This window comes from Chiloscyllium plagiosum, chromosome 35 (genome assembly GCF_004010195.1).
Source record: "Chiloscyllium plagiosum isolate BGI_BamShark_2017 chromosome 35, ASM401019v2, whole genome shotgun sequence".
NCBI classification, from domain to species: domain Eukaryota; kingdom Metazoa; phylum Chordata; class Chondrichthyes; order Orectolobiformes; family Hemiscylliidae; genus Chiloscyllium; species Chiloscyllium plagiosum.
The window spans coordinates 5,720,773-5,745,754 of record NC_057744.1 but is presented as its reverse complement, the minus strand read 5'-3'; the positions used below and the strand labels follow the sequence as shown (position 1 = coordinate 5,745,754).

At 42.0% G+C, this 24,982-nt stretch overlaps 1 protein-coding gene across 4 annotated transcripts in view; it reads left to right on the top strand.

Annotated features, from left to right (window-relative positions):
* tmprss5 (transmembrane serine protease 5) overlaps positions 1-24,982 on the top strand; it is a 58,361-nt gene that overhangs the window by 18,349 nt on the left and 15,030 nt on the right. For all 4 annotated transcript variants that reach the window (XM_043676560.1, XM_043676559.1, XM_043676557.1 and 1 more), the window contains 6 exons: positions 3,999-4,365; positions 5,845-5,943; positions 14,726-14,842; positions 16,848-16,983; positions 20,581-20,694; positions 21,702-21,745. In XM_043676560.1, the coding sequence (XP_043532495.1) occupies positions 3,999-4,365; positions 5,845-5,943; positions 14,726-14,842; positions 16,848-16,983; positions 20,581-20,694; positions 21,702-21,745 (877 nt within the window). The remainder of the gene's footprint in view (positions 1-3,998; positions 4,366-5,844; positions 5,944-14,725; positions 14,843-16,847; positions 16,984-20,580; positions 20,695-21,701; positions 21,746-24,982) is intronic.

Here is a 24,982-nt window from a genome sequence, read left to right as displayed (position 1 = left end):
AAACGACATGACCAGCTATCCTTAGTAGCCACACACAGAGATGACAAGCAACATGAAATCGACTGGGACAACACCTATTATAGGACAAGCCAAACAGAGAACAGCCAGGGTATTCCTAGAGGCATGGCACTCATCCGCAGATTCAATCAATAAGCACATCGAACTGGACCCAATATACCAACCACTGCAACGGACAGCTGGAACTGACAACCGGAAGCGGCAGAGACAAACCACTATAAATGCCGGAGGAAAGATCACAGAAGCACTTCACAGGAGGCTCCCAAGCACTGAGGATGTCACCTAGACAGGGGACGAAACGTCTGCAACACAAATTCCCAGCTCGGTGAACAGAACCACAACAATGCCATGGAATGGCCCAGATTATGGTTCTGGAGACTTAGGTTTAATCCTATCGCAGTATTTTTAAATTCTGCTAATTCATTTTCCAATATCTGGAATTGAAGCTTGTCACAGTAATGGTGACCATGGAATGATCATCAATTGTCACAAAAACTCACCCAGTTCATTCATTTTCTTTTAGGGAAAGAAATCATTTTTGTTCACTCTTTCGATCTGGGCATCACAGGCTCTGTCAGCATTTACTACCCATCCCTAGTTATCCTTAGGAAGGTGTTGGTGAGCTGCCATTTTGTACCACTGCAGTCCACATGCTTTAGATAAACCAACAATGCCCTTATGGAGGAAATTCTAGGAGTTTGACCCAGCAAGAGTGAAGGAATGGCAATATATTTGTAAGTCAGGATTGTGAATGGCTGAGAGGAAAACCTACAAGTCATCATGCTCCCAGGTATCTGCTGCCTTTGTCCTTCTAGATATAAGTATTCATGGGTTTGGAAGATGCTATCTGAGGATCTTTGGTGAATTTCTGCAGTGTACCTTATAGATTGTAGATACTGCTGCTACTAAGCATTGGTGGTGAAGGGAGTGGATATTTGTGGATGTGGTGCCAATCAAGTGGACTGCTTTGTCCTGGATGGTGTCAAGCCTCTTGAGTGTTGTTGGAGCTGCACTCATCTAGGCAAATGGAGGGTATTCCATCACCCTCTTGACTTGTGCCTTGTAGATGGTGGACATGCTTTGGGGGAGTCAGGAGGTGAGTTACTCACCACTGTATTCCTAGTCTCTAGTAGCCACTATGTTTATGTTGTGAGTCTAGTTCAGTGTTTGGTCAATGGTAAGCCCCAGGATGTTGATAGTGTGGGATCAGTGAGGTAACCCCATTGAATGTCAAGGAGTGGTAGTTAGATTGTTTCTTATCGGAGATGGTCATTGCCTGACATTTCTGTGTTGGGATGCTACTTGCCACTTGTTAGCCCAAGCTTGGATATTGTCCAAAGCTTGTTGCATTTTAACATGGATTGCTTCAGTGTTTGAGGAGTTACAAATGGTGCTGAATAATTTACAATCATGAGCAAACATCCCGACTTCTGACCTTGTTCAGAGTTCTGAAAACATTGACTCCACTTTCTCTCCACAGACGCTGCCAGACTTGCTGAGTTTCTTGAGATACTGCTGTAAGTTTGAAAATGCCACAGCCAATTTGCACAAAGCAACTTCTAAGTAACAACAATGTGATATTGACCAAATTGTCTGTTTTAGTCTAGCCAGTCCATGCCAAACAAATGCCAAACTAAACTAATCCTACCTACCCACTCCTGGCCCATATCCCTCCAAACCTTTCCTATTCAGTTATCTATTCAAATGTCTTTTAAACATTGCAATTCTACAGAACTGGCTCAAAGGCAGAAGACAGAGGGTGGTGGTGGAGGGTTGTTTTTCAGACTGGAGGCCTGTGACCAGTGGAGTGCCACAAGGATCAGTGCTGGGTCCACTACTTTTCATCATTTACATAAATGATTTGGATGTGACCATAAGAGGTATAGTTAATAAGTTTGCAGATGACACCAAAATTGGAGGTATAGTGGACAGCGAAGAAGGTTACCTCAGATTACAACAGGATCATGATCAGATAGGCCAATGGGCTGAGAAGTGGCAGATGGAGTTTAATTTAGATAAGTGCGAGGTGCTCCATTTTGGGAAAGCAAATCTTAGCAGGACTTATACACTTAATGGTAAGGTCTTCGGGAATGTTGCTGAACAAAGAGACCTTGGAGTGCAGGTTCCTAGCATCTTGAAAGTGGAGTCACAGGTAGATAGGATAGTGAAGAAGGCATTTGGTATGCTTTCCTTTATTGGCCAGAGTATTGAGTACAGGGGTTGGGAGGTCATGTTGTGGAGGATATTGGTTAGACCACTGTTGGAATATTGCGTGCAATTCTGGCCTCCTTCCTATTGGAAGGATGTTGTGAAACTTGAAAGGGTTCAGAAAAGATTTATAAGGATGTTGCCAGGGTTGGAGAATTTGAGCATAGAGAGAGGTTGAATAGGCTGGGGCTATTTTCCCTGGAGCATCAGTGACTGAGGGGTGACCTTATAGAGGTTTATAAAATCATGAGGGGCATGGATAGGATAAATAGACAAAGTCTTTTCCCTGGGGTGGGGAAGTGCAGAACTAGAGGGCATAGGTTTAGGGTGAGAGGGGAAAGATATAAAGAGACCTAAGGGAAAACATTTTCATGCAGAGGGTGGTGCGTGTGTGGAATGAGCTGCCAGATGAAGTGGTGGAGGCTGGTATAATTGCAACATTTAAAAGGCATCTGGATGAGTGTATGAATAGGAAGGGTTTGGAGGGATTTGGGGTGGGTGCTGGCAGATGAGACTAGATTGGGATGGGATTTCTGGTCGGCATGGACAAGTTAGACCAACGGCTCTGTTTCCGTGCTAAACATCCCTATGACTCTACCCACATCCGCCACTTCTTCAGGAAGTTCATTCCACATGCGAAACACCATCTGTGTAAAGAATTTGCCCCTCGTGTCTTTTTTAAATCTCTCCCCTCTCACCTTAAAAATGTGTCCCCTGGTCTTGAAATCTCCTATGGTAGTACCACTGGACTGTTTAACATTTAGCTTACAGGCTGCCAGTACCTAGAGTTAGCACCATAAGGTAGCATCTTCAACTCAGAACTGCACTGAAATGTCAATTTGGATTTTTGCTGAAAGATCTGAAGCTTGTACCCACAGCCAAAGTTTATAATTACCTTTTGGCAATGCTCATAGTCCATTTGTAAAGTTCAGTTTGTTTCAACACAAAGGATGGCAATTGCATTCAGAGACACTCACCTGATAGAGCCAACAAGTGGCCAGAGCCAACAATTACATTGTAACAGCTGTGATTTGGAGATGCCAGTGTTGGACTCGGGTGGACAAAGTCAAAAATCACTCAACACCAGGTTATAGTCCAACAGGTTTAATTGGAAGCACTAGTTTTTGGAGCGTTGCTCCTTCATCAGCTGGTTGTCACACCTGGTGTTGTGTGATTTTTAACATTGTAACAGCTGGCATGGTAAAGTTGAATGGGAAATATTAATGCAGGAATTTACATCAGTAAATACAGACACAATACTTTGATTGAATATTATTGGTTCTGAAGTAAAGCTTTGAAATTTAATGTCCTCAGAAATTCCCTGGAATGGCTGAGACCCTCCAAATCCAGAGTTGTGTTTATTGCCAGCTTTTTGACTGTCCTATCATTGGCTGTTGAGAACTAAGCTCTGAAGGTCTATCCCTAAGCTTCTTCACCTGTCTGTCTCTCTCCCCTCCTTCAATATGTATTTTTCAATCAATTGTTTTGACCAACTTTTGGTCACCTGTCCTAATATGGCTTGGTAACAGAATGTTAATACTTCTGTGGAGAAACTTTATGGCTTCTATACAAATGTAAAATGTTATTGTTAAACTGCTTTAAATAATGATGTGGAGGTGCCAGTGTTGGACTGGGTGGACAAGGTCAGAAGTCACATGACAAGCTTGTGATTTCAAATAAACCTGTTGGACTATAACCTGGCATTGTTTGACCTCTGACCTTGCTTTGTATATACTCCTGCTATCTTTGATGAGTAATTTTCCATATTACAGAATTTGAACATTGAACCTTCTGGGACCATGCAAACCGCCGAACCCCAGGGAGAGATTATACCTTTAATAAAAGCAACAGCCACTGATACATCACCAGCACAGATTTCAGAAGACTGCACTCAGAGCTCCAAATGCATTGAACTCCAGGCGATGGGTGTGCCCGTTTTAGCAGAGTCAAAATTGGAAGCACCTGAGCTGCCTGTGCAAGACTCCAGCCTGGGATCTGAATTGACAGTACCAGCTTCAAAGGAAGACTCTTATCTCACTACGAAACCGATTGAACCCCAGGCTGTACCCTTGTTAGAGGCACCAATAGCAGAGGGCCCCTCTGAAGCTGTGCGTCGTAGGCGTTGGCATAGGAGATTCAGTAAGTCTGGAAAAGCACTCATACACAATCATTACAGTGCAGAATGAGGCCATTCAGCCCATCTTGCCGGTACCAGCTCTATTGTCTCGTGTCAATATCCTGCCTTTTGACCATATCCCTGCACAGCATTACTCTCCAAAGTAAACATCCAATGCCATTCCTTCTTCCTGCACCCCCGTGGATCATTAACATTGGTGTATTAACAGAACAGCAGAACAAGCAGCTCTAAATTATGAAGCCGTGCTTTGAGTTATTGCAGGGCACAGTTCCTAATAGTTGAGGAAAAAGTGAGGTCTGCAGATGCTGGAGATCAGAGCTGGAAATGTGTTGCTGGAAAAGCGCAGCAGGTCAGGCAGCATCCAGGGAACAGGAGAATCGACGTTTCGGGCATAAGCCCTTCCTGAAGAAGGGCTTATGCCCGAAACGTTGATTCTCCTGTTCCCTGGATGCTGCCTGACCTGCTGCGCTTTTCCAGCAACACATTTTCAGCACAGTTCCTAACAGTGTCAACTTACTGCAGTCATTGAACATCAATAGCAGATAAGAGGATGTTATGCCGTGTTCGTCTTTATGGCGCAATTCAAAAGACAAAAATTGAAATGCCACAAAGAATTTCAGAATTTCAGTAAGGCCACATTTGAACCTGTTACCAACACATTTCCAGGCAGTAGATGTCCGATCACCAGTATTAAAATCTGCTTTAAAGGCTGAGTGTCAAAAATAACTCTTGAGCAGGTGTTTGGGATATTTTACAACATAAAAGACACCAATTAGATGCAGCTTGTTATGACACTGAATGACCCAGGAACTATGAAAGCATTTCATACATCTGTTCATTCTCTTCTCAAGTCTTAACAACTCTATGTTCTATGATGCCTATAAACATAAAAATCTTTATAATTCATAAACTCTTGCTCATGAGTAGATAAGCAATGAAGGAATTGTTGGAAGATGAAAGACTAATGTCTATTTATTTCTCTTCTACCATCCCATGATCCACTGATGATGGGTGTCTTACTAAGCACAATGATTGATGTATATAACTAGACTACAAAGACCCAGAATATGAAGTAAGGAAACACATCAATTAATAGAGAGATCTGAGAACCAAGGCAAGGTGACCTGATGTTCCTCATCATGCTGTGCTCACAACATATGTCTCTTTAATCAATCAGTGATGCCGGCTATGCCTTATTAGTCCTACGCACAAGGTACTGAAATTCCTCCCCTTCACCTCTACCTCACTCTCTCCTCTGAGATGCTTTGTAGGATTCATGTCTTTAATCAAACTTGCCATTTTTAATATTTCGTATGTGGTCCAAATTTATTGCTGTGAAGCATTTTGAGAAGTTTTCAGCAGTAAGACCTCTCTCTAGAAGTACAGGTCATTGTCTATCCAATGGGAGTTAGTGATAGACAGATTTCCTGCTGAAGAGGGGAATGGTTGCATTCAATCCATTTGTCATCTGGTTCCTTTAGGACCTCGCAGACGACCACCCCGTGCAACCAAGAGGATCCTCGTTCTCCTTTGTGCAGTCACCATCTTCTCTGCAATTGTCGTTGGAATATATTTTGTAGGTAAGACAACTAAATGTTTCTCAGAGGATCTCTGCATAAAGTGGGGCATTTTGAAAGGACCATCTCAAGTTTTAAGTTATCAACTTGAGTAAGTAGTCACATCTTAACATCGCCCGATAGTTGCCATTCCTTCTTCCTGCACCCCCGTGGATGATTAACATTTGTGTATTAACTGGAGGCTAACAGAACAGCAGAACAAGCAGCTCTACATTATGAAGCCTTGCTTTATGAATTATAGCAGGGCACCATTCCTAATAGTGTCATCTTACTGCAGTCATTGAACATCAGTAGCAGATTAGGGGATGTTTTGCCGTGTTCGGCTTTATGGCGCAATTCAAAGGATAAATTTGAAATGCCACAGTGGAGTTCAGTTATTCACCTTTTAAAACTACAGAGTCGTGATGCTACAGGAGACCAGTCAGCCATCGGATCCATACTAACTCTCTGTAGGAAGTCAGTCCCATCTCCTCATCTCTCTTCATGGTCTTCTAAGTTTATGTCCTTCGAGTGCTCATCCAATTTTCTTTGGAAACCATTGATCATTGTCATTTTCACCATCCTCACTCCACATCATTGCCACTCTAAACATTTGAAGGTCCTTCCTCATATTCCCCCTGCATCTCTTGCTCAAAATCTTAAACCAGAAGTGGTTGAAGATGGGATCCTGCTCTATAAATGTCCAGAATCCATCTGTGTCTTTGCAAGGAACCACTCTTCATGTGTGAACAGGGTATTGCTAAAATATGATCAGGATCATTGGCTCTCCTCCTCTCTAACCCAGTGTAGAAGTCAATGATCATACATCTATTCAATCCCACCTCCTCCCCTCCGTTGACAGACATTGCTAATGTCCCTCAAGCTGAGTGACTGGCTGGACCATTTCAGAGGGAGGTTAAGAGTCTTAACACCTTGCTGAGTGTCACAGGTAGCCTAGACCAAGTGAAGGAAGGCAGATTTCCAACCTAAATAACATTAGTGAACCAGATGTGTTTCTGTGACAATCAATAGTCACTATAACTGACATTGTTTTGAATTCAAAAATTAATATTTTCCAAATCAACCTGTTCAGAGATGTTATTACAGACCTCTTGTGCAAATGGAAGCTGGACCCCAAACTCCTGACTCAGAAGTAGGATGCTCATTGGCAGTCACTCACTAATATGTATGAATATGTCCACCTGGGAATTTCTGTGTCACTTGTCACGTGACTGATGAGCCTGATCCTAGAGCCACATCTCCCACCGCAGGTGTTTGGCAGGTGTTTCCAGGTGGAATTGGTCCCTGGCCTTGAGATTGTTGCCATTCTTTTCTCTGATTCCTTTTCCGCATTCATCTTACCAATGGGTATACTCAAAGAATTGTATCCCTTCATATAGGAGCTTCCTACAAGTTGGTTTCTTCTGACCAAGCATCTCCCTTGCATTGACATTGATGTTGCATTTCCTGAGGGAAGCCTTTAGGAGGTCTTTGAAACATTGCTTTGTCCTCCTCTTGTTTGAGTGCCTTCCTTGAGCTGGGTGAAGAGGATTTGCTTTGGCAGTCAGAACATAGGCATTCTCAACACAAGGCCAGCCCAGCAGAGTTGGTTTCATGGCCCAAATGCTGATGCTATTAGCTGCTGCAAGGTTACAGACGTTAGTACACCTGTCCTCTGAGCTGAGGCAGAGAATCTGTCTCAGACAACATTGATGGAATACCTTGAAGACCTTGAGGTTGAGTCTGTATGTAGTCTAAGTTTCAGAGCCATATAGAAGAGTCAGAAGGATGACAGCCTTATGTACAAGGGTCTTGGTATCAGCACGGTTGTCACAGTCATCCTTAGACATCCAAAGACAATGCTCACAGATTGGATGTATTGTTGAACCTTCATATCAATGTGATCCTCAGATGAGAGGTAGCTTCCCACACAGGGGACATGTTCAAACGTTTGGGAGGATTGCTCCATGGATCTTAATGGAGAGATGAACAGGTCGAGGTTGAGGCTGAGATCAATTCTTCAGAACGTTTCCATAAAGGCATTAATGCGAGGCTCAAAGATCCTCATCTGAGAGAACAGAGATGACACCATCATCCACAGACTGAAGGTGTACAAGTGAGGTCGGTGTTGATTGTTCTCGGGTTCTGACCAGTTGAGTTAGAAATGTTTTGCATTCATCCTGTCGTAAAGCCCAGGCCCACTGGGGAGCTTGTTGTTGACAAGGGAAGAAATGGTGCCAGTGAAGATGGAGGAAAGAATGGGGCCAATGACGCATCCCTGCTTGACCTCAAAGAATTCTGTCAAATTACTATCGAGAGTGAGGACCATCATTGACATCTTGACATGGAGTTGACAAAAGGACGTTGATGAACTTCTCTGAATTGTCGGCATAACATTCCCGAGCCTTGGTCGTGTCTATAAAGTCTATGTAGAGTGATTGGGCTTTTGTAACAATCAATGGTCACTATTACTGAGACTAGCTTTCAGTTCAAGATTTTCCTAACAATATGTTCAGAAATGTTGCGACAAACTTCTGGACCAGGTGAACTCTCCTAACTCAGGTTGGGACACTACCACTGTGCTACAAGATCCCTCAATTCAAGATTTCATTCATTGAATTTCAATGCCATCAGCTGTTGTGATGAGTCCTGAACTCATGGTTCCAGAGACTTAGCCTTAGTCTCTGGGTAGCTAGTCCAGTGACGTTACCACTGTAGAGCCTGGTGATCAAGACCAGGAATCCTTACATGAACACAGAACCAAAGAGGTGGACAGAAATCTGAAATGAGTACATAAGACCTTGGAAATGCTCAGCAGATACACAGGCAGCATCCATGGAGGGAATACAGAGTTAATATTCAGATCAATTATGTCCCTGGAAGGCTTTGAAGAGACAAAAAAGGTGAAGATGGAACACCCCATCACTCCATCAGTTCAAACGGCTCACCCCGACTTCACCAGGGCAATGAGAATTGGGTTATAAATGCGGGCCTATCCAGTGACAAACCCACATCCCATGAATGAATTATCAAGCATATGAGTACAGAGAAAGGAAATACAGGCAGGACAGGAGGATGGAATGTAAGGAAAGGTCAGGTCTATGATTAAATATAATTAAAATGACGGTACAAATTAAGAAACAAAAGTTCAGTCTCGAGGAAGGATAAATTCCAACAGCAGAATCAGAAATAACTGAAGTCTGAACAAAATGACGGCAGTGATCAGATCTGAAAGTTGTTGAACTCTACTCCGATTCTAACTCGAAACCAGTTTCACAGGATCTTGGAATCATTGTGAGTTGGATTTTACTTTGCAACTAAAGGTGAGGCAAGAATACAAATATTTTCAATCACACCCAGCTGACCTCACCTAAATGTTTTCATAGAATCATAGAGTCCCTACAGTGTAGAAACAGGCCCAACTAGTCCACACCGACTCTCCGAAGAGTAACCCACCCAGACCCATTCCCCTACTCTGTTACTCTTCATCTCCCCTGATGAACATACCTAGCCTACACATCCCTGAATGCTATTAATCAATGGTTGCACATCTCACACAGCCTTACAGACCACCATTTCAATATCATTTCGGCTCTCACTCTTACTGATAACCTCTGTTGCGCTGAGGATTGTGAATTTCTTCTGGTTGTTTGCACCTATTTCTGAGTTACATCCAACACAGAGAAAGGTCAATCAGTAAACTAACCCACACCACACAACCATGATCCCACCCCACTTCATTTTATCCTGTCAGTATTTCATTCTCTCATGTGTTTAACTAGTTGTCTAGCTATCTAGCATCATTTTATTTATGGTAGATTGGGACCTGACTATGTCTGTGTGATAATGATGGTATTAGGCCAACAGAGAGGGATGTCATATGTTCAGGGAACCAGACTGTAGAAGTGGTTTGGGGAACGATAAATTATAGAAATCCCTACACTGCAGAAGGAGGCCATTCAACCCATCGAATCCACACCAACCCTCCAAAGGACATTGGACCCAGATCCACTCCCCCTCCCAATCTTATTCCCTGTAATCCAGCATTTCCCATAAATAATCCACCTAACCTACTCATCACTGGTACTTTGGGCAAATTCCCATGGCCAATCCACCTGACCTGCACATCTTTGGACTGTGGGAGGAAACCAGAGCACCCAATGGAGACCCTCACAGACACTGGGAGAACATGCAAACTCCACATATTCAATTGCCTGAGAGTGGGATTGAAAACGGGTCCTTGACACTGTTTAAGAGTAAGGACCAGTTTGGCAAGACAGAGGAGGGTATCTTCACCTATCCCCATTTCACCACCCTGCTCCTGCCTCCCCCTTTATCTACAGCTCCCCTGACACCCACCCCCAGTCCTGAAGAAGGATTATGCCGGAAAGAGTGACATCTCCACTTCCTGACGCTGCTGGCTTGCTGTGTTCTTCCAGCCTCCTGCCTGTTTACCTTGGATTTCAGCATCTGCTGTTTTCTTTGTCCTTGACACTGTGAGGCAGCAGTGCTAACCACTGAGCCACTGTGCTGTTCATGAGAAATTATAAAATCCAGAAGTCAGTTGTCGCTGTGATGCACTAGCACCCCCAAAGAGTGTTATCACATGGAAAGTAGACCAATAATTGTGGGGGGGGGAGGGGGGAGGGGGGGGTGGTTTAACTCACTAGAGCAATCAAATGGACAAAGGTAGTTTTGAGGAGATCATTAAATGCTTTTTGGATGTTCTGTTCAGGCTGTAATTTATAGAGGCAACCAGAAAATAAGTTATACTGGACATAATATTTTGCAGCTTGAGACTTATGAATGCTTTTATAGTGAAGGAGCTGTAGGTAGCATTAATAATAATAATACAATTGAATTTTATATTCAGTTTGAGCGAGAGGGGAATGGGTCCAAGACTAGTATTTTAAAGTCGAATGAAAGCAATTTGAGAGCATGAAAACAAAGTGAACTGGCAAAGTAGGTAAAGGAGCCAGTCAATAGATTAAAAAAAAAGAGATTAGGTACACTTCAATGAGAAAGAAACATTCCAAAGAGCAACCCCACCATCTCTAGTTCACGAAAGGAAATCAAGGATTGTAGCAAACTTGCATATAATTGCACAAAGATGTGTGGTAGGTCAGAAGGTCAGAAGTCTTAATTTATATGTCCATACATTTGTATGTACCTCAATTACTTTACCTATAGTATATTCCACATTCTAGCCTCCCTCTGGGTTGAATAAATTCTCCTTGAATTCCTGATTAGAATTATTAGTGCCAATCTTATATTTATGATTTTTACTATGGGACTTCTTGACAAATACAAACATTTTCTCTATGTTTAATCTATCAAATTCTTCCACTATCTTAAAGGTCTTTATCAGGTACTGCATTTGTAATACAGGATGGCCATCGTGGTTATCCCAGAGCTCAGCAGTGAGACAGCACTGGCACCTAGTTCAGTCAGAATGTTTGCCTCGAGTATTCCCTCACAGCTCTGCAAGTACGGCTGTGCCCTGGGCAACTATAAGCAATTGCACTTAATAAAGGTGCATGACACAATCATGTACAGTTTCATTTTGATTTCTCGCATGTATGCCAGTTTACTGGATACAAATCAATTATAAACAGGAACATAGAAAGAAGCCATTTTGTCTGTCTAGTCTGTTCTAGTCTGAGGTTAGGAGCAGGAGTAGGCCATTCGACCCCTTGAGTCTGCTCACCCATTCAATATGATCATGGCTGATCATCAAGCTCAACACTCTAAATCCAGCCTTCACCAGCTCCCCCACCACATACCCTTGATCCTTTTTTGCTATACCTCCTTCTTGAAAACACATGTTTTGCCCTCAATTGCTTTCTGTGGTAGTGAACACCACAGGTTCACCACTCCTTAGATGAAGAAATTTCTCCTCAACTCAGTTCTGAAAGGTTTACCCCATACCCTGAAACTGTGACCCATGGTTTTGTCTCTCCCAGCTCAGGTACAAACAATTCTGCATCAAACAATTGCATTTAATAAAGGTGCGTGACACAATCATGTACAGTGTCATTTTGATTTCTCGCATGTACGCCAGTTGACTGGATACAGATCAATTATAAACTGGAATGTAGAATCTAGACCTGTTAGGATTTAAAATGTTTTGCTTCACATATTAGGAATGTTTGAAGACCCTGGGTTTATTCTTGATGGAGTTTAGAAGGATGACGGGGGATCTAATTGAAACATATAGAATACTGAATGGCCTGGAGAGTAGATGTTGGGAAGATGTTTCGGTTGGTAGGAGAGACGAGGACCCAAGGGCACAGCCTTAGAATAAAGGGAAAACCTGTTAGAATGGAAATAAGGAGAACCTTCTTCAGCCATAGAGTGGGGAATCATTGCCACAGAAGGCTGTGGAGACCAGGTCATCAAGTATATTTAAGACTGAGATAGATAGATAGATAGATAGATAGACAGACAGATAGATAGATAGATAGATAGATAGATAGATAGATAGATAGATACATACATACATACATACATACATACATACATACATACATACATACATACATGAGTATGGGGAGAAAGCAGGAGAAAGGGGTTGAACAACTTATCAGCCATGATGGAATGGCGAAGTAGACTCGATGGGCTGAATGGCCTAATTTCTGTTCCTATGTCTTTTGGTCTTATGGCTTCTCTGAGATTCCTCCTCTTTCTTCTAAACAGTGAACACAATCCTAACCGACTCATCCACCAGTCAATGCAATCAGGGCTGATTTAGATCTAATCATCATCTACTCACCTTGATTCCATCTTTTCAATTGAGCAAAACCTATTCACTTTGCGTTTTACGGTTATTACTGAGCTTGTGTAGGCTGTTTTGTGTGGAAGAAAGTTCTTCACTTCAACTACAGGAAAGATATATAAGGGATCTAAGGGGCAACTTTTTCACATAGAGGGTGGGGTGTGCATGGAATGAGCTGCCAGAGGAAGTGGTGGAGGCTGGTACAATTACAACATTTAAAAGGCATCTGGATGGGTACATGAATAGGAAAGGTTTAGAGGGATATGGGAAATGGGACAGGATTAGGTAAATATATCTGGTCAGCATGGACGAGTTGAACCGAGGGATCTGTTTCCACATTGTACATCTCTATGACTCCAAGGCTCTATGACTACCATCTGTGTGAAAAAGTGTTTATTAATTTCTCTGATAAATTGGACTGGTTCTGATTTTGAGATTATTATATCTTCACATAGATCCCTCAAAGAGATCTAAAAGATAGTGACCTTTTGAGTGAAACTACAGTCTCTTTGATCTTCTAAGAATCGATAATTTTAGGATGGTCAAGGAACAATGGCTGATGGGCTGACACAATCGTCATTTTATTTCCTCCAGTGAAAACCAGCAGAAAAATTATTTTTGCCTTATCTTTAATTGCAAGTCCGGTTTTAGTTGTATTCAATCCATGAGAAGAATTTTATCCAAAACATAATATTCTGAGAAAGAGTAACCTTTCTTCAATAAAATGGTTCACATTTTCTACTTGTGTAAATAATGTTAGTAAATGTTGAGAGAGTTAGGAGTTGATTTGCTTAACAAAGCTTAAATCTGACTCCTCCTGAGGGCTTGAACATTACTGATGTAATAAACACTGAGCCACCGCCCAGGAGAGTATAATCAATACTGGACTGAAAAGAGTGGGAGGGCTGATTCTATATAGGATATTAAAGCATGTTTTTTGCTGATGGGAGCCACTCCTTAACTGAGTCAACATCACCGATAATCTGAGTCAACTCTGGAGTCATAACGTTGCAAGAAACTGAAAACCAATTTAAGATGACAATTTTTAGTTAATTCAGTCATGAGATGTGGTCATCACAGACTGAATGAACAATTCCCCAAACATCCTTCATCAGCAGCCTCCAAACCTGCCAATTCTACCAGCCACAAGGACAAGGGCAGCAGACACATGGGAAAGTTGCCAGCTATATTATACCCTCTAAGAGACACACCATCTGAAATGGGAACTATATCGCTGTTCCTTCATTGTCACTGGGTCAGAATCCCAGGACTTCCCTCCCTAACACCATTATATTGCACTGTATGGACTCCAGCGGTTCCAAGAAAGCAGCTCACCACCACTTTCAACAAATGCTGGTCCTTCCAGCAATACACACATCCCATCAGCAAATTTTTTAAAATGACATGCAAAAAGACTGACAACCTTCATTTTCATCTTGTGCAATATTGTCTGTTCTTGATTAGGTAGATGAGTGCTAACTAGTTTGAGACATAGAGAACTCACTCACTCTCCTCAATTGGAATCACTGAAAGAAGCAGCAGTTCCGATTTAGATTTTAGATTTCATTGTTATGTGTACTCAAGTATAGGAGTACAGCCAAAAGTGCATAGTGTCACCACGCATGGTGCCATCTTAGGTATCAAGGTTCCTAGGTACAAAAGAAGCTTAGGTACAAAGCAGTAAGAGAAACAAAATTTTAAAAGTTAAGCATTACTTCGTAGAATAGAAGAACAATAAAGAAATAGATAATAGTTCACTTTAAAGCCTTTTGTAGTTTAAACTAGGAAAATGAAGTTTCTTTAACACTCATTCAGCATCTTTGAAACTGCTGTTAAAGAACAATGCCAGGAATATGGGGCAGATTAACAAAACCCTCATAACCTTTCACAAACCAGTAGGTTACCAAATGTAATTCATTTGCCGATTATGGCACTGCACATGACGAGTGAGACAGAGATACCCCAGGCCACTGAATTGTTCTGGCAACTAAAAGTCTCTTTCTTTTTAATGTTTTTTTTGTATTATGTTAGTGAAGCATTTGGAGAGACCAATTGAGAATAAAAACTCCATACCTACTGGAGGTAATGAACCCACAACTCTCTGCAATGGAACCGACACATATGACAGCAGTACACCCTCAAGCGCAGGTTGGTGTCTTCTGTAAAAACTGAAAGGACTGTGGATGTTGTAAATGAAAGACAAAAAGTAGAAACTGCTGGAACAGCTCAGCAGGTCTGGCAGCATCTGTGGAGAGAAATCAGAGTTAAAGTTTCAGGTCGAGTGACCCTTCCTCAGAACTTGAGGAACTGTGTGGAGGGGTCACTTCATCTGAAATGTTAACTCTGATTTCTCTCCCCAGATGCCGCCAGATCTGCTGAGCTTTTCCAGCAACTTCTATTCTTGCCTGATGCCTTCTATAGTTCTGTTGGAAAAAAACTTGGCTTTACGTATTTGTAAACATTAAGTGAAGGTTAACTCTGCCAGAGAATTATTCTGTTCATCCCTCTTAATTATTGATGCCTCAGCCAACATCTCTCTTTTTGCATTTGATTGGTTAGAAATAGCTGATATGTAGAGTCCAGGAGTTGTTCACCTGTTGGAGCTAAGCTGCTCTGAGCGTGCTCATGGAGTTTGTCAGCTTTTTGATGATACTCTATTTCTGGGGTTACTGTATTCCTAGAGCTGGTCTGCTCCAGTTGTCCTGATTTGTTTTGCTTCCGGAGTTGACCTGGAATAAATTTGCTCCTGATATTTGTCTCTCCCTGGTGATACTCCGCTCCTGGTTTGAGTCTGCTCCTACAGTTAGTTTGTTCCAGGAGTAAGAATGCAGAAAGTTCTACCACAGAGTGAATTGAGGGTCCTACTGCATGAATTAGAAAAGCTAGCATTCAAGTTCAGTATTAAAAGGGAAGGTGATAAAACATTGCCTTTATTTCTCAGGGACGTGCAATTCTGGTCTCCTTCCAGAAAGATGTTGTGAACCTTGAAAGGGTTCAGAAAAGATTTACAAGGATGTTGCCAGGGTTGGAGCTGCCAGAGGAAGTGGTGGAGGCTGGTACAATTGCAACATTTAAGAGGCATTTGGATGGGTATATGAATAGGAAGGGCTTGGAGAGATATGGGCCGGGTGCTGGCAGGTGGGACCAGATTGGGTTGGGATGTCTGGTCGGCGTGGACAGGTTGGACCAAAGGGTCTGTTCCATGCTGTACATCTCTACGACTCTAAAGGGTCTGTTCCATGCTGTACATCTCTACGACTCTATGACTAAGTTTTGCTATCTATACAAGATGCTCATGAGGCCATAACTGGAATATTTTGTCAGTTCCAATCCCCTTATCTAAGGAAAGATATCCTGGCATTGGAGGTAATCCAGAAAAAGCTCACTAGGTTGACCCTGTGTTTGAAAGGTTTTCTTATGAGGTGGGTTTGAGTAGGTTGGCTTAGTACTCAGTAGAGTTCAGAAGAATGACAAGAGACCTTATTGAAACATATGAGATTCTGATGGGGTTTGTTAGGATAAATGCAGAATGGTAGGACCAGAGGGAATAATCTCAGAGTCACCTATTTAAGACAGAAATGAGGAGGAATGTTTGTTAGAGTGTAATAAATCTGTGAAATTCTATACTGCAGAGGGCTGTAGAAGTTTAGTGTATTCAATGCTGAAGTGGACAGATCTTTAATCGGTAAGGAGGGTCAGAGTTTGGTGATAAAACAAATTAGTGATGTTCAGAGTGATCAGATCTGGCATGACTTCGTGGAATGGTGGAGTGGACTCGATAGGCTGAATAGCCTACTTCTCCTATTATGCCTTATGGTCTCGCTCCTGTTCCTAAATTCACGCTACTCCTTATGTTAGACTGCTCCTGGATTTCTGGAATTACACTGTTCCCAGAGACAGGGAAAAGGCAAGAAAAAACAGATATTAAGTCATAATGCTGATTCAGAGAGCCAGCACAGGCATGATGGACCAAGTGACCTCCTTCTGTACTCCTGCTGTGAGTCAGCTCCTCGTGCTCGCTTAGTTCAGAGAAGCTATTCTTAATGGTCCACCTGAAGATAGTGAGAAAATAAAGTAAGTTGAATCAAAAAGAATCCAATTCAACTGCATCACAGAATGAACTCTGCTCTGACTACCAATGGTTTGTGTTCAGTCTCTTTCAGAATTAACACTGAGAACTCTCTCCTGGAAATACATCACCAGTCCTGGCAGGCCTGGCTTCCTGTGTGTGATGAGAGATGGAACTCCTCGCTGGGTAAACTGATGTGCAGATACATGGGACGTATTAAGTACGCTGTGATTATTCACTTGATACATTACTGTACAATCAGAATATCTGAAATTCTGCTCAGTGTATCCCCTTGCCAGCCCTGTTGGGAGATACATCTGAACTTGATCAGGTCGACCTCATTGACCATCCACAAGTTCCCTGAAAGTCCCAAGACCGGCCAACATTGAGGGTGTCACTGGTCCTCATCCAGGCTCCTACCACAGTGCACCCCATAAGGGGTAAGCAGACACTGAATAAGATGAGCTTCAGTCAGAACCCAACTTATCTAATTCTTTGCTTCGAGTTACCCTCACACAACTCCTATTAAAATTACCGACTGTTAGGAATGAGATAACAAGCTGTCCGGTATTTACAGGGAAATGTTCAGGCTGTGCACAGAGTTGAAGACAGAATAATAAATTACTTGTAGTAAGCTGTGCACAGAGCACGTTCAATAGTGTCATACATAGAGGATGAATTAGCATCCTTAAGAGTATCACCGAGCAGGAATGTTAAGTACAGGATACTGAAAAGCACTCAATACCTTATTTATAGGAGTATGTTCAATCACAGGTCCACATTATCAGCAGGACCACTTACTTTCACCGCCATAACAGCACCTGACTTCACCCCTGCCTCAAATTCATCTGCTGTAAAAACCCTCATTCATGCTTTGGTCACTCCGAGGCTAAATATGCAATAGCTGTGCTGCCTGCTCTCCCTTATTTACTGTTGAGAACTCAAGGTTATTCAAACTTTGCTGGACATCTCCTTCATCACACCATGTCCCTTCCACCCTGATTCTCGCTGATGTATAATTTCCTCTGTTGAAGCAATGCCTTGATTTTGAAGTTGACATCCTTGTTTTCAAAGTCTTTCAGGGCATTTCCCCTCTCTATCAGTTTAATTACCTCATAACTCTCTGCACTCCTCATCTTAAATACCTGCACTCTTCAATTTCTGGCATCTTAAGCATCCTTGGTCTTAATCACTTCTCTGTTTATAATCGTGCCTTCAGCTGCCTGGGTCCTAATTTCCTCCACAAACCTCTCTCTGATCTCTACATTTCTTTCCTCATTTCGGATGTTTATCTAAAACCTGCCTCCTGACCTAAGCTTTCTGGCCAGCAGACTCACTTTATGAGGCTCAGTATCTGGTTTTAATTTAAGGTAATTTTTCTCAAACCGTCCAGGAATGTTATGAGACACCTCTGGAGCAGATGGGACTCCCATGTAAACCTCCTCACTCAGAGACAGGGGTTCTATCACTGCATCACAGAGCCCTCTTAGTTCTGATTTTCTTTCTCTTTTTTGTTTTATGTCTTATGTTTTTTTTCCCGTTTTTATATCCAGTAGTGCTATCACACACAACCAAATGGCTTTCTCCATGCCAAATCACCTGTGGTCTTATTCACCATGTGTAAATTCACCTTGTTTCCAATTGTTCAATTTAATGCAGAACCCACTAAGGGGAATACAGTTACACCAAAAGTAAGGGAGAGGTAAGGGGTGTGGGTGGTAATTCATAATGGAATTTTTAGGAGAGATAAGGCACCCTACCCATTACGATGCCCACCTCCTTCTAAAAGCATTAAGAGTATCAGGGGAGCCAGCATGCTCCCTCTTCCCTAGTTTTGATTTATAATTAAATCATAGAGTCATACAGCACAGAAACAGACCCTTTGATCCAACCAGTCCATGCTGACCATAATCCCAAACTACATTAGAGTCATCTGCTTTTGCTTGGCCCATTTCCCTCAAAACATTTCCAAATAGTTTTAAATGTTGTAACTGTACCTGCACCCAATGCTTCCTCTGGGAATTCATTCTGCACACAAACCACAAAAATTGCCTCTCATGTTTTTCTTAAATCATTTTCCTCTCACCTTAAAATTACATCGCCTCGTCTTGAAATCCCACCACTCTAGGGAAAAGACACCTGCCATTCACATTATCTATATCCCTCATTATTTTATAAACCTCTCTAAGGTCACCCCACTGCAAATGTGATTAGCCACAGACATCTCTATGAGATAGGAATTGCTTAAATATAGTTTAAAAGATACCACTCCACTAGTATGGGGCACGATGAGGAGATAGCCATTTCTGAACTGCAATGTGCAGTACGTTTACTGTTAATATCTGTCGGGATCACATGCTGAGCTAACAGATTCTCACTTCACAATGCTTCGCAAAGTACCTTATTATGTTAAGGGATTTTTACCAATATAAGCTGCTGTTGTAAGTCGGTGTGTAATGTGCAGCCCTTTGGCTGTCTTTTGCAGGATAACATGTCTCTTGATACACACTGTGCAGCAGCAAGACTTCAAGGAGATCACAAAGGTTTTTTTTAAAATGATAAGAAAAGCTGACAGTGAGAAAGAACTGCATCACTTCAGCTTCTCAATTTAGCAAAGCGGGCTTCGAGGTTTCTTTAACAGCTCATTGGGAAGGTACCACAGCTGCTGTCCATCACACTCCCAATCTCAGAGCAGAATCTTCACACCTTAAACAGTGTGAGATCTCCAATTGTAGTCCCAACAGAGTCCCGAGGATTCGAAGCATAACACAGTGGAGGCTGATCTACCTCCACACAAAATGTCACAGTCGAAACACGAGAAGAGATCTGCCCGTACTGCTCACAAACAAAGCTTTTCACTGTACTTAGGTACATGTGACAATAAATCAAATCAATCAATCACGAGTTTGATGTAGAAATGTTGATGGCTTGCCTGGGAATGTTGATTGCAAACTGACTTAAAACATAGAACATAGCAGCACAATACAGGCCCTTCAGCCCTCGATGTTGCACCGTCCTGTGAAACCAATCTGAAACGCATCTAACCTACATTAGTACATTCTCATCCAAAGTTAAAAATCACACAATGCCAGGTTAAAGTCCAACAGGTTTAATTGGAAGCACTAGCTTTTGGAGCACTGCTCCTTCATCAGGTGGTTGTGGAGGACACAGTTGTAAGACACAGAATTTATAGCAAAAGTTTACAGTATGATATAATTGAAATTATACATTGAAAAATACCTTGATTGTTTGTTGAGTCTCTCATCTGTTAGAGTGACCATGATAGTTTCACTTCTTTCATATGCAAATCACAAAACTTTTTTTGAAAAGTTACATCCTCAGGTTAACTGTAACAATTGTTGTCAGCCAGATAAGATGTTAAGATGTTGAAGGTGTTAGCCCCCTCTGTTTCCTGTCTGTGCCATCCTGTTTTCCAAACCATTCTCATCCATACACCTTTCCAATGACCATTTAAATGCACGTAAAGTTAGCGAGTCTGTAACTGTTGCAGCAGTGCATTTTACATCCCTACTACTCTCTAAGTAAAGCATTCATTAGCATTCTTCCATTGATAATGAAAAAGTCCAGGAAATGGAGAGTTAACTTTATAATGAGCCCTTTAGTAGCTGGCTGAAAACACCAATCTGTGAGAGACACATTCCTTGACAAGTGTGACATTTGAACTGGCGATCAGGTATTTGTGTTAATGGCCCCTGTTACCACCCTGCTGAGGCCTGGGATATATTGTATATTAATGGGAGCTGAATAAATTCATTGGGTGTGACATCATTCCAAACATTTGTGCATTATTCTGCAGGTACCTGAACTCCAGTGAAATAAGTGTGAGTGAGATTGGACCCAACTACACGCAAGGATTTGTTGAAGTCTCTGATGGATACAACAGAGATTTAGAGAAGATGTGGAGCTATAGGTTTGTACCATTCCCTCAGATCTCAGAAATGTTACATTTACACTAGATCAGAGGGGTAAGGGTCTACAGTTGTGAGGTAGAAAGAACAAGCTCTTTAGAAGATTCTTTTGAGGGAAGATTTCATAGTGGTTACAGGCCAGAGCAGTTCCTATTGGCAAAGGTGCTGTTGGTATTATCATTAGACTATTAATCCAGAGAGAAAATAAGCACTGCAGATGCTGGAGAGTCAGAGTTAAAAAGTGTGCCGCTGGAAAAGCGCAGCAGGCCAGGCAGCATCCGAGGTGCAGAGAGTTGATGTTTTGGGGTATAAGCTCTTCATCAGAAATCAATCCAGAGACGCAGGTAAGTCATAGAGACCTGGGTTCAAATCCTGCCATGGAAGAATGTGGAATTTGAATTCAATTTTTTTTTAACAATCTGGAATCAAGAGTCTAACAATAATCATGAAACTATTGTCAATGATCAGGAAAATCTCATCTGGTTCACTAAAGTCCTTTAAAGGAGGAAACTGCTTTCCTTACCTGGTCTGGCCTATGCGTGACTCCAGTCCCTCCACAATGTGGCTGACTCTTAACCACACACTCTGCAATTAATGCTGGCCTCGCCAGTGACACTGACACCCCATGAAGTTCTGCTGACCAGTATTCATTCCTCACCTCTTCACAAAGACAGGCAATTCGATCATTATCATGCTATCGTGTGTGGGAACTTGCTGTGTGCACTTTGGCTGCGTATGTCCTACATTAAAGCAGTGACTATGTTTCAAAAACTGCCCTATTGTTGTAAAGTGCCTTGGAACATCCTGAGGCCAAAGAAGGCATTGCATAAAGGCAATATGTTTCCTTTATTTCCAAAAACATCCTTGTTAGCATCAACCTAAATCAGCTTAAGAGAGAGATATAAAATACAACCATCGTTCAATTAGTTGTTAATTCCTTTTGGTGACAGGTGTTTGCAATCCTCACAGCATCTTCCTGATAATTAATTCTTCTTGTTTCTTTCTCCAGGGCTAGCTGTGCATCTGGAAAAGTAATAAAACTGAAATGCTCTGGTAAGTGCAAGTGTTCAAAATGGAATCTTTAATGGGCATTGCTTTGATTCATTGTTCTCAAACCGGGGAATGTACACGATCTCAATCAACACTGGAAACTACTTTTACATTCTCCTCAAAGTCACATGACACACTGACCTGGACCTGTACTAACTGTTTCTTCATCATCCCAGGATCAATACCCTGGAATTCCTGACCATCACTGCTGCCCCAAGTATCACAAAGACTCCAGGGGTTCAGTCATACAGTCATATAGCACAGAAACAGAACCTTCAGTCCAACCAGTCCATGCCGAACATAACCTCAAACGAAACTAGTCCCACCATCTGCTTCTCCTCAAAGAAAATAATAATTGCTTGATGAAGCAATTCTGCCACAAATAGGGACATTGAATTCATTCCCAGCAGAGTACGAGGCAGCAACAATGGACAGATTAAGATTTTGTTAGTTTTTTTGGGAGAGGTTGCTTTTAAAGAGATCCATCTGTGCTTTGAGACAAGGAGGAGCCAGAAAGGAACTGTGTCATTGCAAAATACATTTGACAAACAATATGATGACTCACTAATTTTTGACATTGTCCTTTCATCAGCCAGTCGAGAAAGTTTACACAAAGTTGGCATCATGATGTTTGGAACCTGAAAAGTGTGAGTGCATCAGGGTGGAAAACCAACCACTTGACATAGAATATTTTTATTCAGGTTTGCATAGGTTTTACAGCAGAGAAACAGTCCATTCCACACAGACTGATCTGTGCTTTGCATGAACCTTCTCCCACTTTACATCATCCCACCATACCAGTGAATGAATGAATTTGTTTTATTGTCACATGTACTCAAATGAGTACAGTGAAAATTTTATGTCACCACTTACAGTGCCATCTTTGGTACAAAGGTACTTAGATACAGCTTCTTCAATGCAGCACTTTGTCTGTTGGATATTCTGGTAGGTTTCAGAGCCCAATCTGAGATGTCTCCCCAGATCTTACCACTTGGCGGTTTACTGTGTCTGTACATAATCCACAGGGACTACGGTACACTGTTGTTCCTTGAGTATTTTTAAATGCAGTGTTTCTGAGCACCACTAGGTGGCTTACATATGCAGGGTTAGAATGACATTTGATGCAAAGCCAGTAAAACTGAAAACTGTTTTCCCCATTCAAAGGTTTGGGGTGATTCAGGAGAGTGTTTTTGTTGATTCAGATGCAACTGTATGGCAAATGGTCTTAGAGTTAGTGGCATAGTTTTGATTAGTTCTACCTCAGAAGGGTGAATCTACACCACCAACACTCTGGGAACCATTACTGTCTGTACCCTGCGTTACACAGTGAAGCTAAACTCGCTTTGGAGCAGTGTAGCAGCTGCTGGGGTGACTGCAACCAATCTTCACTGCTTCAGCGAGCTTTGTTCGAAAAGCTGTTCTTTTCCTTTCCTGTTAATGGCAGGAAGTCACAGGTGCATATACACAGATGGGTTACAGTAATCATTTTTGATGTCAACACCTTTTTTTAAAATTTGTTCATGGGTGTGGATCTCAATAGCTGGATCAAGATTAATTGTCCATCCCTAATTGTTGTTGAACTGAGTGGCTTGCTAGATCATTTCAGAAGGCAGTTAAGAGTCAATCACATTACTGGGGGTCAGGAGTCACATGTATCTAGACCAGGTAAGGGTTTCCTTCCCTAAAGGACATTAATGAACCAGATAGGTTTGTTTTTAGTGACAATTGTTACGGTCACCGTTAGAACGGCATTTATATCCAGACATTTAAAAAAAATGAATGCCAATGATCTTTCCTGGTCCATCCACATTGACACAACAGTCCAAAAAGCACAACAATGCTCCTACTTCCTCAGGAGGCTAAGGAAATTCAGCATGTCCACAATGACTGTTACCAATTTTTATTGATGCACCATAGAAAACATCCTATCTGGGTACATCACAGCTTGGTATGGCAACTGTCTAAGACCATAAGAGACTCCAGGGAGTTGTGAACACAGCCCAGTCCATCACGCAAACCCGCCTTCCATCCATTGACTCCATCTATACTTCGCACTGCCTTGGAAAATCAACCAACATCATCAAAGACCCATCCTACTCTGGTTATATTCTCTTCTTTGAGGAGAAAGTGAGGTCTGCAGATGCTGGAGATCAGAGCTGAAAATGTGTTGCTGGAAAAGCGCAGCAGGTCAGGCAGCATCCAGGGAACAGGAGAATCGACGTTTCGGGCATAAGCCCTTCTTCAGGAATCCTGAAGAAGGGCTTATGCCCGAAACGTCGATTCTCCTGTTCCCTGGATGCTGCCTGACCTGCTGCGCTTTTCCAGCAACACATTTTCAGCTTATATTCTCTTCTACCCTCCTCTTCTTCAGGCAGAAGATATAAAAGTGTGAATACATGAACGAACAGGTTCAAGAACAGCTTCTTCCATGCCTTTACCAGACTTTTGAACTGACTTCTCAAATGTTAATGCTGATCCCTCTCTCTGCACCTTCTCTGAGGCTGTAACACTGTATTCTGCACTCTGTTTTGCTACCTTGATGCATTTTGTATGGTACAATCTGCCTGTATATCATGCAAAACAATACTTTTCACTGTATCTCGGTACGTAAGACCACAATAACTCAATCAATCAATTCACATTCCAAACATTTGCCATGATGGGATTCAAACCAACGCCCACAAATCATCAGTTCTCTAAGTCAATGATATCACCAGTATGCTGCTTTTCCTGTATTAGGAATATATACTCCATAGGATACCAGGGATGGGAATCCAAGACCAATGACCAGAGAGATATTGAAGTAATCTTAAAAAGCTACCAGTATTCTAACTGAGTTACAATAACTCAGTACAGACCAAAGATTTCACCTGGGATCTTCCTTAGCTCTTATAGTCTACACCATGTAGAAAGTCTGTTAGTTCATTAAAACTCTGGAGCAAATTAGGGCTGTTTGCAAGTCAAGTATTATAAGCAGGTACCATAGAATCCCTACAGTGTGGAAAAAGGCCATTTGGCCCATCAAGTCCATACCAACCCTCCAAAGAGTAACCTACTCAGACCCAATGCCATATTACTTTACATTTACCCCTGACACATGCACCTAACCTACATATCCCTGAACACCATGGGCAATTTAGCATGGCCAATTCACCTGACCTGTACATCTTTGGACCATGGGAGGAAACTGGAGAACCCAGAGGAAACCCATGCAGACACTGGGAGAATGTGCAAACTCCA